Source organism: Pleurodeles waltl, chromosome 8 (genome assembly GCF_031143425.1).
Source record: "Pleurodeles waltl isolate 20211129_DDA chromosome 8, aPleWal1.hap1.20221129, whole genome shotgun sequence".
In the NCBI taxonomy this organism is placed as follows: domain Eukaryota; kingdom Metazoa; phylum Chordata; class Amphibia; order Caudata; family Salamandridae; genus Pleurodeles; species Pleurodeles waltl.
Window position 1 is genome coordinate 73,235,753 of NC_090447.1, and position 24,220 is coordinate 73,259,972.

General features: G+C 43.6%; 1 protein-coding gene across 1 annotated transcript in view; it reads left to right on the forward strand.

The window, feature by feature from the left end:
• The window catches only part of RNF121 (ring finger protein 121), a 125,117-nt gene that overhangs the window by 81,702 nt on the left and 19,195 nt on the right, over positions 1–24,220 (forward strand). The window contains exons 7-8 of the mRNA XM_069203740.1: positions 16,549–16,682; positions 17,973–18,074. Of these exons, the coding sequence (XP_069059841.1) occupies positions 16,549–16,682; positions 17,973–18,074 (236 nt within the window). The remainder of the gene's footprint in view (positions 1–16,548; positions 16,683–17,972; positions 18,075–24,220) is intronic.

A 24,220-nucleotide genomic window follows, 5' to 3' on the forward strand; every position in this document is an offset into this window, starting at 1 on the left:
ATTTACGACGGTATCGTTGCGATCCGGTTAGAGATAGACACATACGACGACGCGTTGAACATCGAAGCGCTTCGGTGCCCTTCGGGGTAGATTTCGGCACCCCGTCGGGGCCTAGTCGGCCCGACCGCGTGGAGAACAACGCCGATGGAACGGACCCCGTTTCGATTCTGCCCCGAATGCCACAACAAATATCCTTATACGGACCTACACTCGGTCTGTAATCTGTGCCTGTCACCCGAGCACAGCGAAGAATCCTGTGAGGCCTGTCGGGCGTTCCGGTCCCGAAAAACTCTGCGCGACCGTCGAGCGAGAAGACTGCAGATGGCGTCCACGCCAAAAGAGCGTCGACAGTTCGAGACAGAAGAGGAACAGGAGGAATCCTTTTCCATCCAGGATTCAGACTCCGACGAGCTAGACTCTACAAGAACTGTGAGTAAGACGTCGAGATCAAACCTTAAAAAAGGAAAGAAGGCCCAGGGGACGCCACTGCCAACCGGCCATGGCTCCACCCAAATTCTCGGTGACCAACAATCGGCACCGAAAAAGGCCCATTCAGTGTCGAGATCGTCCGACTCCGGTCGAGACACCGGCACGCAGCCTCCTCGAGACCGAGAGAGTGCTAAACAGAAGCATCGACACCGAGAGTTCGGTGTCGACACGGATCGACGCCGAGACAGTGGCGCCGAAGACCATAGAGGCCAAGAATTTTCGGCACAGAAAAAGAGGAAGGTTACCTCGGAGCCGAAAAAACAATCGACAGGGTTTTCGGAGCCGAAAAAAGCGACATCAGACCCTGTTTCTGGCTCCTATACTGAAGAGCATTCTATGTCTTCTCAAATGAAGAAACATAGATTTGAACAAGAACTGCAATCCACCGACGTGGATCACACGCAAAAGCGTATCGTTATTCAGCAGGGGACTGGGAAGATCAGTACCCTTCCACCTGTCAAACGAAAGAGAACGCTTCAGTTTACTTCTCAGCAACAAACAGCACAAAAGGTAATACCTCCTCCCTCACCTCCACCTGTAACTCCGACTTCGCCAACTTACACCCCGTCACATTCGCCAGCTCACACCGCCATGAGCCACGATGACCAAGATCAGGATGCGTGGGACTTGTACGACGCACCAGTGTCTGATAACAGCCCAGACACATACCCAACTAGGCCATCACCACCGGAAGACAGCACAGCCTACTCACAAGTGGTGGCTAGAGCAGCACTATTCCATAATGTGGAACTCCACTCGGAACAAGTAGAGGATGATTTTTTATTTAACACCCTCTCTTCAACCCACAGCTCCTACCAAAGCCTGCCGATGCTCCCAGGCATGCTACGCCATGCAAAGGACATTTTCAAGGAGCCAGTTAAAAGTAGGGCAGTGACGCCTAGGGTGGACAAAAAGTATAAGGCGCCTCCTACGGACCCTGTATTCATCACCTCTCAGCTGCCACCAGATTCTGTGGTGGTAGGGGCTGCCAGAAAACGGGCAAATTCACACACTTCTGGGGATGCACCTCCCCCAGATAAAGAAAGTAGGAAGTTCGATGCAGCCGGGAAGAGGGTTGCTGTCCAAGCAGCAAACCAGTGGCGCATCGCAAATTCACAAGCGCTGCTAGCGCGATACGACAGAGCCCACTGGGATGAGATGCAGCATCTCATTGAACATCTCCCAAAAGATCTGCAAAAAAGAGCAAAACAGGTTGTTGAGGAGGGTCAAAACATTTCCAACAATCAAATACGCTCCTCCATGGATGCAGCAGACACGGCCGCAAGAACCATTAATACGTCGGTTACCATCCGTAGGCACGCATGGCTCAGAACGTCTGGATTCAAGCCAGAAATTCAGCAGGCAGTGCTTAACATGCCAGTAAACGAAAAACTTCTGTTCGGTCCGGAGGTCGACACAGCCATAGAAAAGCTCAAGAAGGACACTGACACTGCCAAGGCCATGGGCGCACTCTATTCCCCGCAGAGCAGAGGATCTTATAACACCTTCCGCAAAACACCTTTTAGAGGAGGGTTTCGGGGTCAGGCCACACAAGCTAGCACCTCACAGTCCGCACCGCCCACCTACCAGGGACAGTACAGGGGAGGTTTTCGGGGCCAGTATAGAGGGGGGCAATTCCCTAGGAATAGGGGAAGATTTCAAAGCCCCAAAACCACTACCAACAAGCAGTGACTCACATGTCACACACCCCTCCCACACAACACCAGTGGGGGGGAGGATACGTCAATATTACGAAGCATGGGACAAAATAACTACAGACACATGGGTCCTAGCAATTATCCAGCATGGTTATTGCATAGAATTCCTGCAATTCCCTCCAGACATACCACCAAAATCACAAAATTTAACAAAATACCATTCACAGCTTCTAGAGATAGAAGTTCAAGCACTACTGCAAAAAAATGCAATAGAATTAGTACCAAGCACACAAATAAACACAGGAGTTTATTCACTGTACTTCTTGATACCAAAAAAGGACGAAACACTGAGACCAATTCTAGACCTCAGAGTAGTAAACACATTCATCAAATCAGACCACTTTCACATGGTCACACTACAAGAAGTGTTACCATTGCTCAAAAAACACAACTACATGACAACCCTAGACCTCAAGGACGCATATTTCCATATACCAATACATCAATCACACAGGAAATATCTAAGGTTTGTATTCAAAGGAATACATTACCAATTCAAAGTATTGCCTTTTGGTTTAACAACCGCTCCAAGAGTATTCACAAAATGCCTAGCAGTAGTCGCTGCACACATCAGAAGGCAGCAAATACATGTGTTCCCGTATCTAGACGACTGGCTAATCAAAACCAGTTCGCTCACACAATGCTCAAACCACACAAATCAAGTCATACAAACCCTCTACAAACTAGGGTTCACCGTCAACTTTGCAAAATCAAACATTCTGCCAAGCAAAGTACAGCAATATCTAGGAGCCATAATAGACACGACAAAAGGAGTAGCAACGCCAACTCCACAAAGGATCCACAATTTCAACAGGGTCATTCAACACATGTCTCCAAACCAAACAATACAAGCAAGAACAATACTACAGCTCCTAGGCATGATGTCCTCATGCATAGCCATTGTCCCAAACGCAAGACTGCACATGAGGCCCTTACAACAGTGCCTAGCCTCACAGTGGTCTCAAGCACAGGGTCACCTTCTAGATCTGGTGTTGCTAGACCGCCAAACTTACCTCTCGCTTCTATGGTGGAACAGTATAAATTTAAACATAGGGCGGCCTTTCCAAGACCCAGTGCCAGAGTACGTAATAACAACAGATGCTTCCATGACAGGGTGGGGAGCACATCTCAATCAACACAACATAAGAGGACAATGGAACATACATCAAACAAAACTGCATATAAATCATCTAGAATTATTAGCAGTTTTTCAAGCACTAAAAGCTTTCCAACCAATCATAACCCACAAATACATCCTTGTCAAAACAGACAACATGACAACGATGTATTATCTAAACAAACAAGGAGGAACACATTCAACGCAGTTAAGCTTGTTAGCTCAAAAAATATGGAAGTGGGCAATCCACCATCAGATTGGTCTAATAGCACAGTTTATTCCGGGGATCCAGAATCAGCTGGCAGACAATCTCTCTCGAGATCACCAGCAAGTCCACGAATGGGAAATCCACCCACAGATTCTGTACACCTACTTCACACTCTGGGGAACACCACAAATAGACTTATTTGCAACAAAAGAGAACGCAAAATGCCAAAACTTCGCGTCCAGATACCCACACAAGCAATCCCAAGGCAATGCCCTATGGATGAACTGGTCAGGAATATTTGCTTACGCTTTTCCTCCTCTCCCTCTCCTTCCTTACCTAGTAAACAAATTGAGTCAAAACAAACTCAAACTCATTTTAATAGCACCAACTTGGGCAAGACAACCCTGGTACACAACACTGCTAGATCTGTCTGTAGTACCACACATCAAACTGCCCAACAAACCAGATCTGTTAACGCAACACAACCAACAGATCAGACACCCGGACCCAGCATCGCTGAATCTAGCAATCTGGCTCCTGAAATCCTAGAATTCGGACACTTACAACTTAGCCAAGAGTGTATGGAAGTCATAAAGCAGGCCAGAAGGCCATCCACTAGACACTGCTACGCAAGTAAGTGGAAAAGATTTGTTTGGTACTGCCATCATAATCAGATACAACCGCTAGATGCAACTCCAAAACATATAGTAAATTACTTGCTCCATTTACAAAAAGCAAAGCTAGCCTTCTCTTCTATTAAAATACACCTTGCAGCAATATCTGCATACCTGCAAACTACCTATTCAACTTCCTTGTATAGGATACCAGTTATCAAAGCATTTATAGAAGGGCTTAAAAGAATTATACCACCAAGAACACCACCTGTTCCTTCATGGAACCTAAACGTGGTTCTAACAAGACTCATGGGCCCACCTTTCGAACCCATGCACTCTTGCGGAATACAATTCCTAACCTGGAAAGTTGCCTTTCTCATCGCCATTACATCTCTAAGAAGAGTAAGTGAAATTCAAGCGTTCACAACACAAGAGCCTTTTATACAAATACATAAAAATAAGGTCGTCCTACGACCTAATCCAAAATTTTTACCAAAAGTTATTTCACCATTCCATCTAAATCAAACGGTAGAACTACCAGTATTTTTCCCACAGCCAGATTCTGTGGCTGAAAGAGCACTACATACATTAGATGTCAAAAGAGCATTAATGTACTACATTGACAGAACAAAGAACATCAGAAAAACTAAACAGCTATTTATTGCATTCCAAAAACCTCATGCAGGTAACCCAATATCAAAACAAGGTATAGCCAGATGGATAGTTAAATGCATCCAAATCTGCTACCTTAAAGCAAAAAGACAACTGCCCATTACTCCCAGGGCACATTCAACAAGGAAAAAAGGTGCTTCAATGGCCTTTTTAGGAAACATCCCAATGCAGGAAATATGTAAGGCAGCCACTTGGTCTACGCCTCACACATTCACCAAACACTACTGTATAGATGTGCTATCCGCACAACAAGCTACAGTAGGTCAAGCTGTATTAAGAACTCTATTTCAGACAACTTCTACTCCTACAGGCTAAACCACCGCTTATGGGGAACTAACTGCTTACTAGTCTATGCATACCATGTGTATCTACAGCGACAGATGCCATCGAACTGAAAATGTCACTTACCCAGTGTACATCTGTTCGTGGCATCAGTCGCTGAGATTCACATGGACCCACCCACCTCCCCGGAAGCCTGTAGCAGTTCAGAAGTTACCTTCAATTTTGTACATTTGTATATATATTACTTAATCCTTTAATAGGTACATACTTACATTTTTCATTGCGCGGGCACTATTACTATAGTACAACTCCTACCTCACCCTCTGCGGGGAAAACAATCGAAGATGGAGTCGACGCCCATGCGCAATGAGCACAGAAGGAGGAGTCACTCGGTCCCGTGACTCGAAAACACTTCTTCGAAGAAAAACAACTTGTAACACTCCGACCCAACACCAGATGGCGAGCTCATGCATACCATGTGAATCTCAGCGACTGATGCCACGAACAGATGTACACTGGGTAAGTGACATTTTCATTCTTGTGACCACATGATCAGAGGATCAAAAGTAGAAAATTGTACCAAGAGCAGTCCAGCCAAAGCTGCTTGTCCATGTATATTCAGTGCCCAAGCCAGAGCCCCTCATTCTGAATGGAATTATCTTGGAGTAGACTGTTTTTTCAATGATCTTGGCTATGAATGGTAGGTGTGTGATGGGCCAGTAGTTGACAGGGATTCGGGTCTAGTTTAGGTTTCTAAATAAGTGGGAGAATCACTCCTTTCTTGACAGCTTATGGGAAGATGCCATGAGTCATGGAGGCATGGACAATGAGTGAGTAAAATCTTATCTTAATAAGAAGTGGCTTTGACAGTTTAATATTCTGGCGAGATCTGGGATAGATACAACTTTGATGGCTCACCATTGTGGAAGGTTACAGGAAGAAGTGGACATAAGATATGAAGCAAGCTTAATTAAAATTTCCCAATCAAGCTGTTTGCCTTACCTCGCATAGACCTGGAAGAGAAGTTAAACAATAGTCTTGGTACAGAAGAGGAACAACTTCTGGCCCATCATTTTTGGAGACTGGAAGAAGGCCGGAAACCTTCTGTGTATTACCTGTGTGTGTATGTTAATGTTTTGGGTTTGTGTGACTAGGCTGGTAATTTCTTTGTGCAAAAAGTGGGGCCAGTGACTTTTACATGTGTGCAACTACCACTGGGAGGCTAGCGTAGTTGGGCATGGTCTGCAAAGTTTTCTGCCACTTTGCTTGTGTCACTAAATAGGAAGTAATATTCTGATTGTGATGGAGACAACTGAATAAGTATGCAGGCAAATCAGGATAGTTTGAATCCAGTTCTGAGGTAACCATTTTCTCTTCTTTCTGTGGAGTGCTTTGATATGTTTTGGGATACAGTGAATTTAGCCTGAATGTGATTGGCAAATGGTTGGAATTTGTCTTCCTCTAGTTTCTTTATTTAAAAGATAGAATGGCACTTCTTGTGTTATGTTAAGTGGCTCCATAGTCGAGTGCGGAGCAGAAAGATGATACAAGAACAAAAAATGTTATGTGATTTTTGAGTTTATAGAGCTTTAAATTCACCAAGAAAAGGATTTGGTGGCTTTGCAAACATGAGGGAGCAAAAAACGTGACTGGAGTGGAGTGCTTCTCATGAGGGGTGCCCTACGGATGTGTCGGGCTTTATCCAGTATCTCTGGGACCTTCGGAATTTCTTATGTAGTGGTGTGATAATGACCGGTATTACTGGGAGAGGGCTCCTTTGGCAACTGTGTGGGGTTGTGTAATAGCAGGGAGCCAAACACTTTTGGATTGCAGATATCCATGGAGAAGGCTTTGGATGGGTCTCTGTAGCTTTGATCTTCCTTTAGTGGGCTCGTTTTTAAGTAGAGGGGGCATTTAGGACTGGGAGTCTGATGAAGTTCCAGGAATGTTCGACCAGAGTGATTACATTTTTGTGTAAAATAAATGCACCTGGCTCTCAACTAGTTGTGTGTAGACCGGGGAGTTACATTAATAAAGGAATGGCCACCTTGTGAAATATGTAGGAACAGTTCCTGGGATGCGATTTCTATTTTTGTCTGACATTATTGAAACTTTTAGCAGAATTTCCCCTAGACCCAATCTGTGGAATGCAGTGTAGAGATACCACCTTGCTGGTCATGTCACGTTGTTTGTGTAAAAGGATGCCAACACTTCTGTCCAATACGTTTGTATTTTCCTTGATAAGAGTGTGTTTCTGTGAATACCTGATGTGTTTTCCTTCTAATGAGCACCTATAAATATTGGCCGCAGGTAAAGAACAAAACAGAGATAAATTATTACATAGATTTTGAAATCACATACTTGTATGTTGCTCTGAATATTATTTTGCATTGGTGAGCTCTCATTTAGGCTCAGCTCTTCATCCAGGCCAATGCTCTTCTGGTGTGCTTTCCGAGTTGGACATATGGATACTTTGGTCATAGAGCATCATTTAGCTCCCTGTCAAGCTCTCCTCTCTAAGTAGGAACTTGCATGTGTGCTGCAATCTTTCAGCATTTGTTCCAGTGTGATGTTACAACATTTAGTCAAGTGCAGCACACTTCAGTGTTCATTCCTGCATCTGATTCTTTTTCATTTGGGTCTAGGCCCATTGACTGATATTTGTGGCAGATTCATCTACAATTTTAGATATACACAGCAATACTTAAACTGTCCCTGATGTTCGTGATGGGGATCTGGGCTCTGTGGACTCTAGAACAGTGGTCTTCAAACTTTTCCCATGCCTCTTACCATTCTGACAAATATGTATAGTAGGCTGTGGGGAGGAACTACCTTGTTTGCTGACAGTTCTCTTGCATAAGGCTGGGTAGTACAGTGTAGGGAGAGATTGGCTTCTCTCCTATGAATATTGTCTTGGGTGATGGGTGCGCAAATTATGGTGTGAAAAAGGGCTTACCTCGCTGGCCATAGTTCTCCCCAGGATGACAGATGTGTACAAGTAAGGTGTAGGGATGAAATTAACTCTATGCTGAGATGTCTGTCTTGCAGAACAACTATAAAGACTTGTAAGGAAATGGCTCCCTGTTGCAGTTACCCCCCACTTTTTTCCTGATACTGATGCTGACTTGACTGAGAAGTGTGCTGGGACCCTGCTAACCAGGCCCCAGCACCAGTGTTCTTTCACCTAAAATGTACCATTGTTTTCACAATTGGCACACCCCTGGCACACAGATAAGTCCCTTGTAAAAGGTACCAGTGGTACCAAGGGCCCTGTGACCAGGGAAGGTCCCTAAGGGCTGCAGCATATGTTGTGCCACCCTAAGGGACCCCTCACCTAACACATGCACACTGCCATTGCAGATTGTGTGTGTTGGTGGGGAGAAAAAGGCAAAGTCGACATGGCATCCCCCTCAGGATGCCATGCACACAAAGTGCTGCCTGTGGCATAGGTAAGTCACCCCTCTAGCAGGCCTTACAGCCCTAAGGCAGGGTGCACTATACCACAGGTGAGGGCATAGCTGCATGAGCAATATGCCCCTACAGTGTCTAAGTCTATTCTTAGACATTGTAAGTACAGTGTGGCCATATTAAGTATATGGTCTGAGAGTTTGTCAAAAACGAACTCCACAGCTCCATAATGGCTACAATGAATACTGGGAAGTTTGGTATCAAACTTCTCAGAGTAATAGACCCACACTGATGCCAGTGTTGGATTTGTTAACAAATGCACACAGAGGGCATCTTAGAGCTGCCCCCTGTATTTTACCCAATTGTTCAGTGCAGGACTGACTGGTCTGTGCCAGCCTGCTGCTGAGAGACGAGTTTCTGACCCCATATGGTGAGGGCCTTTGTGATCTCTGAGGCCAGAAACAAAGCCTGCACTGGCTGTAAATGCTTCACACCTCCCCCCTACAGGAACTGTAACACCTAGTAGTGAGCCTCAAAGGCTCAGGCATTGTGTTACAATGCCCCAGGGCACTCCAGCTAGTGGAGATGCCCGCCCCCTGGACCCAGCCCCCACTTTTGGCAGCAAGTCCAGGGGAGATAATGAGAAAAACAAGGAGGAGTCACCCACCAGTCAGGACAGCCCCTAAGGTGTCCTGAGCTGAGGTGACCCCTGCCTTTAGAAATCCTTCATCTTGATTTTGGAGGATTCCCCCAATAAGAATAGGGATGTGCCCCCCACCCCTCAGGGAGGAGGCACAAAGAGGGTGTAGCCACCCTCCGGGCCAGTAGCCATTGGCTACTGCCCTCCCAGATCTAAACACACCGCTAAATTGAGTATTTAGGGGCTCCCAGAACCGAGGAAGATAAATTCCTGCAACCTGAAGACGAAGGACTGCTGACCTGAAGCCCTACAGAGGAGACGGAGACACCAACTGCTTTGACCCAGCCCTACTGGCATGTCTCCCCACTTCAAGAAAAACTGCGACGCGCTCCACAGGGTCCTGCAACCTCTGAAGCCTCAGAGGACTACCCTGCATCTAAAACGACCAAGAACTCCCGAGGTCAGCGGCTCTGCTCCAAAGAAGAAACAACTTTGCAACAAAGAAACAACTTTAAAATTACTCCACATTTCCCACCGGAAGCGTGAGACTTTGCACTCTGCACCCGACGCCCGCGGCTTGACCTGCGGAGAAACAACACTACAGGGAGTACTCCCCGGCGACTGCGACCCTGTGAGTAGCCAGAGTTGACTCCCCTGAGCCCCCCCAGCGACACCTACAGAGGGAATCCAGAGGCTCCCCCTGACCGCGACTGCCTTCTTCTAAGAACCCGACGCCTGGTAAAGACACTGCACCCGCAGCCCCCAGGACCTGAAGGATCCGACCTCCAGTGCAGAAGCGACCCCCAGGTGTCCCTCTTCCTTGCCCAGGTGGTGGCTACCCCGAGGAGCCCCCACTTGCCTGCCTGCTTCGCTGAAGAGACCCCTGGGTCTCCCATTGAACTCCTTTGCAAACCCGACGCCTGTTTGCACTCTGCACCCGGCCGCCCCCGTGCCGCTGAGGGTGTACTTTTTGTGCTGACTTGTGTCCCCCCATGTGCCCTACAAAACCCCCCTGGTCTGCACTCCGACGACGCGGGTACTTACCTGCTGGCAGACTGGAACCGGGGCACCACCTATTTGACCTCTGCACCTGACCGGCCCTGAGCTGCTGGTGTGGTAACTTTGGGGTTGCCCTGAACCCCCAACGGTGGGCTACCTTGGACCCAACTTTGAACCCTGTAGGTGGTTTATTTACCTGCAAAACTAACAAGCACTTACCTCCCCCAGGAACTGTTGAAAATTGCACTGTGTCCAGTTTTAAAATAGCTTATTGCCATTTGTGTGAAAACTGTATATGCTATTTTGCTAATTCAAAGTTCCTAAAGTTCCTAAGTGAAATACCTTTCATTTAAAGTATTGTTTGTAAATCTTGAACCTGTGGTTCTTAAAATAAACTAAGAAAAATATATTTTTCTATATAAAAACCTATTGGCCTGGAATTGTCTTTGAGTGTGTGTTCCTCATTTACTGCCTGTGTGTGTACAACAAATGCTTAACACTATCCTCTGATAAGCCTACTGCTCGACCACACTACCACAAAATAGAGCATTGGTATTATCTCTTTTTGCCACTATCTTACCTCTAAGGGGAACCCTTGGACTCTGTGCATGCTATTCCTTACTTTACAATAGTACATACAGAGCCAACTTCCTACAAGACGGGTATGGAAACACACTGCCCTGTCAACGCAGCCATCTCCTCAGAGTAACATATGTGCAAAGTAGACTGTGGCTAGAGACCTCTCTCTGAGCATCCCTCTCTTCATTGTGATGGATGTCCACAGTGGCATAAATAAATTGGACTATGCTCTGTTGAAAACTGTGTCTTACACAACTGCTGTCCACCTTTGATTGTAGACATACTCCCCTCCCTTTCAGACCTCTTCCAATGATGACAGTCATATGTAATAATGTGAGCACAGCAGCTGATAGGAGTGCGAATTAGAGTATGAAGATGGACTGCCCTCTGTGCCAGTATCTCTCTCTTCTATCACAGGTCCCTATACTACAGCATGGACAAGGAGTGATCGCTCTATTAACACCTCTCTTTTGCATCACAAGTCCCATAGCTGTATAACAAAATAGATGGCTTCTCCATTACCAAGTGTCTGTAGAATAAAAGGTGTGCATACCGCCTTAGAGACATGTATACATGCAGCACCATATATAGAGTCCCTGAAGATGGAACTGCCAGTGTTTTTATTACTCCAAAACGATGTAACATTACAGAACTACAACAACTATATTAATAAACTATATGAACAACTATTAAACAAACAACTATATAACTTATATCTTTTTTTAACACTCAGTAGGAGGCACCAATGTCTACCCCTTTTTGATTAATTTGCCAACTGGATTTTGATTCATGTAGCATCTTTTTTTAGTCTTTTAGCCACCTTAGCCTGTCAAAGAGTGTTCAGTTTATTTTAGCAGGCTAGGTTGCAAGAACGTTACAGCAAAGCACTATGTCTATAAATTACAGTTCCCAAAACCTAACTCGGGCAGAGTTATCTTGTGCTGGTGAACTGCACAACCGTCCAGCCTGAAAACACTGGGCTTCAAGACATTGCTATTCCTCAACAGCACAATAATCCTGCTTCCCTTTACAAGGCTCTTCTTTGCTGCTTGTGTAAGCAGATAATTAATCACTCAGAGACAAGTTTCCATTTTCCGGTTATTCATCAGTATATTTTATAAACCTTTCTACATTTTTCACCCATGATCACATATTTACACCTAATGCACCAGTAAGTTGTTAGTCCTTTTTCCTGAAAAATTCCACACACACACACCCAGTGCACCTTTTTTTTACAAATAAATTATAACACGCCTTCAAACCTCATTCCATACAAGTTTATAAAGTTACACATTCGTCTTGAGACACGTTTGCTAGCACTCACTGCAGCCTTTCACTCTAGAAATAGCAATATCACCATTCAAATATTTTATAGGGCTAAAGTATAGGTACAATGAGTTTCATAACAACAGTACAGCTTGTACTATTAAAATCTTTGTTTTATAATTTGAGGAACACTGCTTTGTTTACTTAGAAGTACACAGTTTGTACATTTCATTTTTTACACAATCTGCAAATCTTGCTTACATCTCTCTACATTCTTATGTGTACCTCTCAAAAGTTATATTAATACATCTACACCTCCTCCAACAACATTTCACTCATTAAACATATTGTACAAGATGTTTCCCAACATTAGCATACTTACTGACACTTTACAAAACAGTTTATGAAATATATTACTAAATAACTGAACTTGAAGTGCTTTCCTTAATGCAAATGGCCATACCAGTCACTTTCACCTCCGCATAAATTCAGTTCTGGTGAGCACAACTCAGAGTCTTCCTTCTCCTCTAAAGCACCAAAGACAAACTGTGCTATCTCTGGTTCTGCACCTAATCACATCACAGCATCTCTTCAACAATGTAATACAAATAGCTAGACTCTCGCAGCATCGTAAAACACCTCATGGCAGGCCCAGTAATTTTCCATGCAGGTCTTGCGAGAAGTTTGCGGGATCATAAAACACTTTGACAGGATCTGTAATTGCCCCTCGGGTCTTGCAAGCCTCTTGCATCACAACCAAATTGTAGGGAAACGGTGGAAAGTAGGACGGAGGACCCTCTCCACTGAGACCTATCTCCTACATGACAGGTATGTGTATCCATAATATGGGGAGAGACTGGCCTCTCCACAAAGACCTATGTCTCGGATGACGGCTGTATGTACTAGTGTGTATGGAGGGACTGATCTCTCGAGTGAGGCCCCTCTCTTGGATGATGGGTGTGTGTAATATGGTGTGAGGAGAGACTGGCATTTTCCCTCAGACCTCTCTTACATGAAAGGTGTGTGTAGTAGGGTGTCTGCATTGACTGCCCTCTTTCCACTCTCCTTTCTCAGAGTGCGTGCTAAGATGTGTACATGAACTGCCCTCTCCTTCCAGACCCCTCTCTCAGATGACTGGTTTGCGTAGTAGGGTGTTTAGAGAGAGACTGCCCCTCCACTAAGCCCTCTGTCTTGATAATGGGTGTACATGTTAGAGTGTGTACATGAACTGGCCTCTTCTGTCAGACCTGTGTCTCCAATGATGGCTATGCTTAGTAGGACATGTACATGGACTAGCCTCTTCTGTCAGACCTCTCTCTTCTCAGATGACCGGTGTGCGTATGAGGCTGTGTACATGGACTGGCCTCTTCTGTCACAAATCTGCTCAGATGACGGGTGTGCATAGTAAAGTGTGTGGAAGAGACTGGCCTCTCTGCTGAGACCTCTCTCTTGGATGAAAGGTGTGCATAATCCAGGGGCTGTCCTACTTGCTAACACCTGTCTGAAAATGGATGTGCAATGTAGGGTGAAGGAAGAGACTTTACCCTACTCACAAAGCTGATGGGCGTAAATAGTACACTCTGAGACGCACCGTCTCCAGTAATACTCCTTCCTGTTGTAACAAGTGTGCATACTACAGTCTATTCAAAGATCACCTGCTCCTTTCCACTTCACAATCCCCTGAGAGTCTTGCGAGATCGTAACTTTTTGGGAAAATAGGAATAAACCATCTACGCAGCACACTACTTATATCTTACACACTTCTCTCTAAAAAAAAAAAACAGTGACCACGGTATGCATTCCTACAAATAGAGTGTATTCAGAACTCATCTATATGTTTTTACTATTCAGAATCCTGCGAGAGTCACACAAGATCGTTAAAATTAGTTGTAAAACAATAAACATTTATTTTCTTCACATTAGTTATCCCTTAGGCACCTCTTCTTTAAACTTACGGGGCACCATGCCTTCCAGCTGCCCCCTTTTTAAATAGCTTTTTTATTTAATTTCCACAACACCTCTCATTTTTCACACTAAACAGTAATGGCTGGCATGTTATTTCTAACATTCCAGCAGCCAGCCAATCAGAGCGCTCGCTCTTGCGAAACTCTCAGGAGCCTCTTGCTCCCCCAAAAGCGCGAAGGCTCACAGGAAAATGGGCCTCATGAACACTACAAGGCTCAATTCCTGAGTGTGTGCTCCCGCGGGAGACCTGCAGGACTCTTGTGAGCCCAACTGTCCAAATACTGGAGATCCTTAGAGCTTGCATTATTAGATCTGCTACTTACTTTGGGTGTTAAATTCACATTGTGTTACGAAAAGCGAGCAATAACTTTTCAATACATACCTGATTACATTGCTTTACATGTCGTGCAGACAAAATATTGCTGAAACATTCAGATTTCAGGAGCAAATGTCCAGTTTGGAGTAAACTTGCTCTCTTTTTACAAAAATCACAACATATTGAATGACTGATCGTTTTAGTTTATTTCCTTGTACTTCCTCCTTATTCTGACGATTGCTCCTTTTTGAAATATGATGACTCTGACGCTTTGCATCTCTTGAGTTTGATCCTTTTGCCAACTACTGTCTACTTGTGATCAAATAGCCTTGTTCCAGAAAATATATTCTTATTATAAGTTGTCAACAAGTTTCATTCTGACTTGTGCACCTGAGTGAATGAGTCTCTTTAACAGCGCATGTTTTCTGTGACCTGACATTGTTCTAGAAGTCTCTAGACTCATTTTCCTAAGCAATGTACTAACAAAAAATGTACAGCCTGCTGAACTACCCTTTTTTATTTATTTTTTGTGATCTCTTTGATTAGTTGTGTTTTTTAATTTTCGACATAAGACGGCACTGTTATTTCGATGAGGTGTAATCCTCTTGGGATGGTGCACTGTGTAGTCAGGCTCGAGGGGCCCTTGTAAGGGACAGCAAGTAGATTCTCATTTCCCCAGAAAACAGCAGCTTGACCCAAAACTGTCATCAATAGCTGCAGCGAGTCAAAAAAGTCTTGATTCCTCGGACGATTCCGACATCCTTGTCACTTGCTGTGAGACTCGGGCCACCCCAGAGGACGAGATACGCATGCGTTTTCTCATGTTCAGCTGCAGAATTGTTTTCGTCCGGGGGTTCACCAAATTTGGTCTGGCAGCGGATAGCAGAGCAAATGGATGTCTTTAGAGGTGACGCTGTCAAGGTGCTGGGCATGTATATTACATTATGGTGGACCATAGTTTTGCCATGAGGACATTATTAAATTGTTTTTTGGGAGACAGATATTACAGTTTAATGTGTTGCATCCTTGTGATCTCATCTCTTCTATCCTCCGTAGCACCTTCCCCTTTGTCTAGGGGGAAGAGCAAGGGATTATAGCTTGGAGAGGATCTTCAGAGATTGATAATTGTATTGCACCGAATACCAGGATCCATGTTTGACGTTGAAAGCTCATTATATTTTGTGTTCTTTGTTTCATGTGTTTGCAATGAATAACCACTTCATTTGAAAGTATGCTAGGGTACAATGTTTTCTCCAATAAATCAAAGAAATATACAAACTTTTCACTGCTTCAAATCGACTTCTGTTTGGAGAAGTGAAATGTTTTTAGCTAAATGTTCCCCTTAAAATCACGTCATCAATTCAACCTGATTAAATGTTTTCCTGCCCAACAGAATAGTTAATTATTAAGTGTTAATTTATATCCTAGCTCACTAAAACCATCCGGAACTTCTGGTGAGATTTACAAACATCGTTTTGCCCATGTGGTCCAAAGCCTCCATATCCCTCCATTGCATTAGTGACCCGCAATATGCAGCAGAAGTGTAGTATCCTCCAGATAAAACACAAGGCGTGGTGAAGGGCATTACAGTGAGAGAGAGAGAGTGAGAGAGAGAGAGTGTGTGAGAGAGAGTGTGTGAGAGAGAGTGTGTGAGAGAGAGTGTGTGAGAGAGAGAGTGTGTGAGAGAGAGAGTGTGTGAGAGAGAGAGTGTGTGAGAGAGAGAGTGTGTGAGAGAGAGAGTGTGTGAGAGAGAGAGTGTGAGAGAGAGAGAGAGTGTGAGAGAGAGAGAGAGTGTGAGAGAGAGAGAGAGTGTGAGAGAGAGAGAGAGTGTGAGAGAGAGAGAGAGTGTGAGAGAGAGAGAGAGTGTGAGAGAGAGAGAGAGTGTGAGAGAGAGATCTCTTTGCTCTTTTCAATGTAAATATAGAAAATGTAATCTAAATGTGTGTGATGGTAAAACAAACAATTACACTGTCTCCATTGTTTGTTCCCACAACAGTTCTCCATTACATCCTGGCATCTGGTTTCAACCAGAGTCAGACCCTGTATTTGTGCACACACTTGTGCCCACACTAACACAACTGTCCTCTGCACTGCTCCTCCTGAGATTCTGCTGGTGTAAAAAAATCTCTGCAAAATGCACTGTACTCCTTTATGAGGTCACGCTTCAGCAAAAATGTAAAATAAACTAGAGATAGACCAGACTGTTTGCCAGCTTGTGTCAAACCCCACAGAACTCTTTGACGTGCTTATTATTTTTCTTTTCTATTTCTCTCAGTTCTATAGCGCGTCAGGAATGCCAACAAAGCACCTCTCCGACAGTGTGTGTGCTGTATGTGGACAGCCAATCTTTGTAGATGTGAACGAAGAAGGCATCATTGAGAACACATACAGGCTCTCCTGCAACCATGTGTATCCTTTGGAGCTGTGCATCTGGCACGGCCTGACTTGGAACATTCGGCACTTGGGTGATATTTGCGATCTCATCATAGTTTTTATTGACACGTGGACTTCAACTGCTTGTTTTATATTTTTGGCGTAAGTCTCTTTCCTGGCCATGTTGTTGTCTCAACAATCCTCTTAGATATTGATGTCCTAAAAAGTAATGAGTTTCTAAAACTTTTTTGAAGGAACTATAATGTTCTTTAGTTTTTGAAGAAGTACTCCAAATTCCTTAAAAGGCTTGTTCAAGGCACAGAGACTATAATTATTTTCAAAACTATTTTCCCTGCTTGGGCCCTCAATTTGTCCAATCTTTGTTTTTATTTCAAAAGCAGATAAGGATCCTTTCAGCGCAGTGAACTGCAGGCTAATTTCCTTCCCGAATATATCAGTACATATTTTTAATTTGAGAATGAGATCGAATTCTCCTCCTTTCCAAAACACTACACACAGACACTTGGCCAACTCTCCAAACAAGATTGAACAGTTTGTTTCCCTTCAGCCTGTTAGAACTGGGAAAATATAGATATACCAGGCTCTATTGTATCACTTTTTACCTTCAGGAAACCAAAAATATTCTGCTCCATTCGGGCTCTTGGAGGAAAGCCGATGCTGTCTTTTTAAGAGGGCATGTAGCCCTAGTTGTCAGCCGAGTACATCCAAACCGGGTACGTAAGTTGAAGATGGTGTGACTCACATAAAAAAAAAAAAAACGTGTTTTACCTATGCTGTAGTAAGTTTTGCATGGAATTATGCGTAACGTGCAACTTTCCATTTCTTCACAAATTGCCACTCCTGAGAAGAACCTTGAATACTCCTGTGAGTGCGGGGGCACTTGGAGTCTCCACTCAAACTCAAGGGGGCCTTCAGAAACTTCCTTAAAAGCCGTGCTGCAGGGTATCTGGACATCCTTCCATTCCATGTAACCCTCCACACAATATCACTTCATGCTCCCCAGGCTCTGACTTACACCCCAGTAGCACACCCATGTATGCAATATCACTCCGTGCTGTCCAGTCTCTCTGACCTACACACTAGTGCACCCACCCATGCACACCCATCTGCAAGGTATCACTTTTTGTTGTCCAGTGTTGGTTGCACACCAGTTCGCTCTCATATGCTGCGTCACACTCTACCATACTGTGTCATTGCGTGCTCTCCAGCACCCACAACAGTAGCTGCTTCAGTATTTCCCTCCCCACCGATTCTGTGCTTAGTTTCTGTGGTTACTTTGTTTCTTCCTTAATTGCTTCCATTCAGATTTCACGAGTTCTGCATCCGGGGCTGGTGTATTGTGGGAAAGAAGGAGACGTGTCCGTACTGCAAAGAGAAGGTGGACCTCAAGCGAATGTTCAGCAACCCGTATCCTTTGAGTCGCAAGCCACCACAAGTATGAATGTAGACATTGACGTCTGTATTATGAGTTCTATGCCATCAACCTGTGAGGCTCCCTCAAGAGTTACTATGCATGTGTTCAGTATCCCAGGTGGCAGCCAATCCACTGTTGATTATGTCCGTGGGACCTGATAAGGTTTACTTGTACATTGTGGTACATGACATGCAGACTCACTCTGATGCTTGTTGAATGAAATGATTACAATGTCGACTTACATTTACAGTTGTACTGTAAATTTTACTAATCTAATTTAGATTGCTTCCATCCAACATACTCCGTTACCTGTTTTACCAAATTATTTAACCCCTTCTTCAGCTTCTGGCAGGCTTTTAGAGAAGAGGACGGGCCTGATGATTTATTCTGTCTGCAAGGGAAACGAGCATTGGCAAAGCCAGACCTGTTGGCTTTGCCAAGGTTTTTAAGGCATGTTGCAAATGGCTGTAAGTAAAGATAAAAAGCTTTATGACACAGCCAGCGTTGGCTGGGTTACACCATTTTTTTTTTTTTTTAACTTGCAACTATGCTGCACTAAAGCCAGCACTGCTGTATAATCTATACCAGCGGTTTATAACGTTTCGACTTCTGTGGACCCCCATTTTATCATTACTGGACCCCGGGGATCCCCACTGAGTCATTACTGGAATCTGGGGACCCTCCACTGAGCCATTACTGAAAGCTAGGGACCTAATCTGTTAATATTATTTAATTTTCTATCCAGTCGGCCTCCTGATGAGGCTTCGTGGATCCCAAGGGGTCCCTGTACCACAGGTTGGGAACCGATGATCTATACTATAACATCCCTACAAATCTATAGTCTGGGGGCCGCAAGTACACTCCTAAACTTTGCATGCAGCCCTTGTTCAAAATGGGTAAGCACAAGTTAATCAATGTGAAAGAAAACAAGTAACTAGAGCGTCCTGCACAACCTTTTGGGCTATCTTCATTTCCTTCAGAAATTCCTAACAAATATTTTAATCACTTGCAGAACTGTTTTATTTTAGTAGTAGTAGTGCATCAGACTAAATCAGTGCAAGTATTTTTTTACTGAATAATTTTCAAACATGAATTTTGAAACGTTCATGCTTTCACCCACCCTGAAAATGCTGATAGTGAACTAAGAGGCAAGCCAATTATGCGCGACCATTGGAAGGCCTGGGTTCCTATTCTACATGGACAACATTTTAGTAAAATCAAATGTTGGAGAAAGTTTCATACAGCGCACATCCTGAAGGTATGTATTTCCAGATTATTATATATGTAATGATTAAGAACAAGCACTGGCAAAGCCTATAGGTTTAGCCTATGCAAAATCTATTGTCTTTGTCAATGTTTAGTTTTCACATTTTGCAGATGACTATAGTAAAGATGTAAAGTAATGAAAAGAGCTGCCGACTTGGGGTATCCGGTTTGAGTCTTGTCATTGGCTCAACATCCTATTATCCTGACAAATTCATGTAACCTCCCCAGTGCCATAAAAATGTGTCTTTGTGCAATATGACTGGTGCTCTTATGAAGCGCTGGAAAACTTTATAGAACTTATAAGTGCTTTTTATAAAAGCAGCTCATGCTGTGAAAAAAGGTGAACCATACATGTTTAAGGTGTGCCAGTTTCCCTGGTGAGGAGGAGAAGATGAAGCATATTAGGGGGGAGAGGAAGGGTGAGGAAGCACATTAGGGGGAGAGGAAGGGCGAGGAAGCTCAGCAGTGGAGGCATTCCATTCAAATCAAGGCCCAAATGCCTGCAAGGTAACTGCACTTATGACTGCTTGTTTAGTAGTAAAGATAACAATAATCAGGGTTCAATGGGTTTTCTAGAGCTTTTGGCCCCTGTGCCACTGCACGTGCCTTACCATTGAAATCGTGGCATTAATGCCTGCAAGGTAACTGTGCTTGTGACCGCTTGTTAAATAGTAAACAATAGCAATGATTGGTGTTCAGTGGGTTTTCTAGAGCTTTTGGCCCCTGTGCCACTGCACCTGGTGCACCATTGAAATCATGGCCCTAGTGCCTGCAAGGTAAGTGCGCTTGTGACTGCTTGTTTACTAGTAAAATATAGCAATAATCGGTGTTCAGTGTGTTCTAGATGTTTTGGCCCCTGTACCACTGCAGCTGCTGCACCATTCCAAATGTCCCTACTGCCTGCAAGGTAACTGCACTTGTGACTGATTGTTTAGCAGTAAACTATAGGCACTGTTGCAGACAGAATATATAATTATTGTGTAGTTAAACATAAACACAAAGGCGTTCATAAAATTTGCCTTTAAACTTATCCAACTCTCCAAATCCAGTTGCCACAGATGCCTTAAATAAAGTATATGCTTTCCACATCAAAGTGAAACCCCAGGCATTGTTAATGTGTGTTACACGTTGGCTGGCTCTTTCCTGTGAAAAGATCTTATCCTGTGCTTGAAAGTGAATGGGCCGTAAACATGTGGGGTACTGAGTACAATTCCACACCAGGAGACGCCTGTCGACCTAATCCAGATCTTCCGGCTAACTAGGAGCGCCTCATCTCAAGCCAAGAGCAGGGAGGATTGTGGCAACCGGGCGCATGACAAGAAAGACTCCTCAGGGGAATCGTGGTCGATCAGATCTCGTCCCTTTCTCTCAGTTACATTAGTCTTGCACAGGCAAAGACGAACAGAGGAGGAATATTGTTCAATAAGGGTTTATTGAAGTAACTGCATCTAAGATAAAATGGCATGTATTGCAATAACTAGTATGATAAAATACAATAGAAGCACAATTGTGGCAAGAAGAGTGAAACGCAAAAACAGTCCCATCATACTGTCACTAGCAGTGATGTATATCTTTCCTACCTAAGCTATGTTAGAGCACAGCGTGATAAGCCTAATCCGCCCTTCAGGTTTCCCTCCTGGTAAGACATCATCCCCCATACCTGAGCAGGGAAGCATGTAGTCTAGAGAGACACCGTCCTCATGTAGGCCAGGGGTTTGGCAGTCCAAGCGAGCAGCTGTAGCGAAGGCAATCAGCGTACGGTTGTGGTCGACTGGCTGGAATTGTAACGTGTATGGGACAAAAGAGTGTTTTTATAATAAAACAGTTTACATTCTAAGAAAGGTCCCCACATAGGAGTGTGTATGTTTCTGTGAATGTTGGAGACACAGCGTACCACTTTTGCCGGCAACCCAGTTTAACTGCAGCCTTGAGAAAAGCACAAAGTGAAATAAATGTTCTAGTAAAAGCGTAATGCCTTCCTAGGCAAAAGAACAAATAGATAGAGAAAATAAAACACCACCACAAATGTGGCTAATGCTAGAAAAATAAAGCAATGCTGGATAAAATGTATCTGGGCTAAAGTACACAAAGGCAGGCCTAGTGTGCTAAAACAGCGTGTCTAGAATATGATTAAAATAGCTATACAACAACTAAAAGGCAAATGTTTTGTGCAGCTGAAGAAAGAGGTACTTTTTTGAGATGGCTATATCTATAGTAAAATAAAAAGGTACAAATAGTCTCCATGGAGAAAGTACACTGCATTCCTATTTCCTGTAAACACCCATTTGAAGTCTGCCAAAAGCATAATAAACACCAGCCTCCTTGGAAGACACAGCTTGACATTTGCCCTCGGTCTTTGCATGCCCAGCAAATATGATGAGAAAAGATTTACAGGCCTGTTAATTACAGAAAATAAGTTTGTGGCAGTGTACTGTAAACATGGCTTTAGCATAGGCAGGTACGGACTCGAGCTGGGTAGACTTAAGCAAATAAAGCCAGAAAATAGAAACCCAGAAAAAGTGAGTTACAAACCACAAAGCCAATGGCGAGCAATAGGCACAATGCATTCCCAGGTCAACTTTCTGAAACTCCCCAAGATGTCTTCCGCAAACCTTACAGCTGCGCTGTCTGGTAAGCTGCGGCCTAAAATACACAACCCCTGTTCAGGACTGAAGGTAATGCAAATTGGTAATGTGGAGGGGAAGTCCACATGTACATCCTAGAGTGCATGCCGGCAAGGAATGGGTCCAAGACTCATTGTCCACCCTCTACGATTGGATCATTGCTGATTACCACTACAGTATCACAGATCCCAAAGGACCCTGGACTGCTCTCCTCAGTTATATGTACTGCTCCTGGTTTTATGGTATTTTGTGTTTTTTACTTTTCTATCTGTAATTATCCATTTTTATTTTTTGCCCATTTTAGCTTGATTTTTTCACATTTATTTTGTGTTTAGGGTAAAGATTAGGCTGCAACAATATATTTCTACATTTATTTATCCCATTAATGTGCCCTTGCGCTTGAACACCTAGCAGGTTTTAGCACTATATGCAGCCTTTTATAATCCAACACACTCATCTGTATACATCAGGAATGCAGAAGAGCTTCAATAGCTGCATACGCAAAGCTGTCCCTTCTTCTTTAACTCCCCTGCCTGCCACTACGTACAGCAACTGGCCAGGTAGTCGGCATTGCAACACTCAGAATCATTCACAAGAAGACCCAGTGTCCTCTTTTCTGTATATAAAAATAAACGTAGACCGCAAAAGAGGTACAATTCTGTATGAAGTTATCAGTAACAATGGAAAACTGGGATCTTTAATTATATTTAACATTTCACTGTGAAATACAATGGCCTAAGCCCATTTTCCTTTTTCTTCATTTGCTTAGGTAAAGGTCCACAGGGGGAGTATGGGGTGCCTTTCTCTAGGCTAGTTAATTAAACCCTAGCACCCCCAATGCCTTGCACCATCTCACTCCCCCAGTTATTTTTTCCACTACTAGAAAATGTATATGAACACCTGGGCTACTTCGTTTTTGCTCCTAATAGCGCTTTTTCCATTTTTTCCCCTGTAGTTTGGCAAAAACTGACGCTAATAATATCCATTTCAAGTGCACAGTCCCATAAAAAACATACACTGGATTATCAATTATCAATTACCAAACATTGAGCAATACTGGGCAGGTGAAACTCAAGGTACAACTAAGAACCACAGTCAAACTTAGGAAGACCTCGCAAAAGGTGCATTCGTATACACACACTGCAGTCTTAGAATCCCTAAGTAGGCAAACCTAAGTAACGTGTATTCCCATTGTCCAATGTCAAGGGATTACAGGCTCCTTACAGGCTCCTTCTACTGATCAATCAGCGTCTCTTGGAATAAGCAGGTGAATATTCTGAAGGGAATGCATTTGAAAAGAAGGTCGAGGCTGGTAACCCCTTTATTGTACAGAAAGGTGATACGTTTGCAATATTTTGATACTGGATAAATAAAGCCCCCATGTTGGAAACCATAAGGATTTGTTCCATAAACTATCCTGTCCAGTTAGTAGTACTGCCATTATTTTTCTGTTAATTTGTTTTTAAAAGTGCTGTTAATCCAGAGCTAGATACTGGGAAGGCAAAAACGTAAAGTTAGTTGAACGTGGGTGTTGGCCCATTGAAACAAAAGAAATGCATTTACTGTAAAGCACCATAGGTGTGTGAGAGTTACTATGCATGTAGGAAGGCTGTCGTAAATGCCCTCACCTTAGCTGTTATAGAGTGATTGGTATTTCATACAAAGAAGTTATTTCTAGATTGTATAAATAGACTTACAAATTCATTTTCTTAAAGAGTATAGAGGTTTCCATCCTTTTACACAAGTCCCAGTCATCGGATGTGGCTTGACTAAAATGATGCGTGCATATGCCGACGCGCATGCCCATCAGGACAGTATCCTAAGTTAACTGTAAGATACACTCTGCGGATAAATGCACCAACTGCAGATATCCATTTGTGATCATAGCACAAGTAGTGTGCATCCTGCTGGTAGAATTAACTACTCTGAGGTCAATACGTGTTTATACATTTCAATAATAGTAATATCTGTTACAATTGCTTTAGTGTTGTGGCATTATTGCACAATCAAATGTGTGGTGGTACCTGAATAAGTGAGTCTCACAAACAGTGTAGCGGAAGCAGGTAGGAATGTCATAGTTGCCTAGGGTAATTCTGAGAAGCACTGAGTTTAGCAATCCATTCATCCAAAATAAATGCAGTTGCATTGTCAACATATTATTTCTTCATGGGTACCAGTACATGATTAGCTGTTAAAGCAGTAGTAGGTACTTGTAAAGTCAAAAAATCTGAGAAAAGATTCTGCAAGAT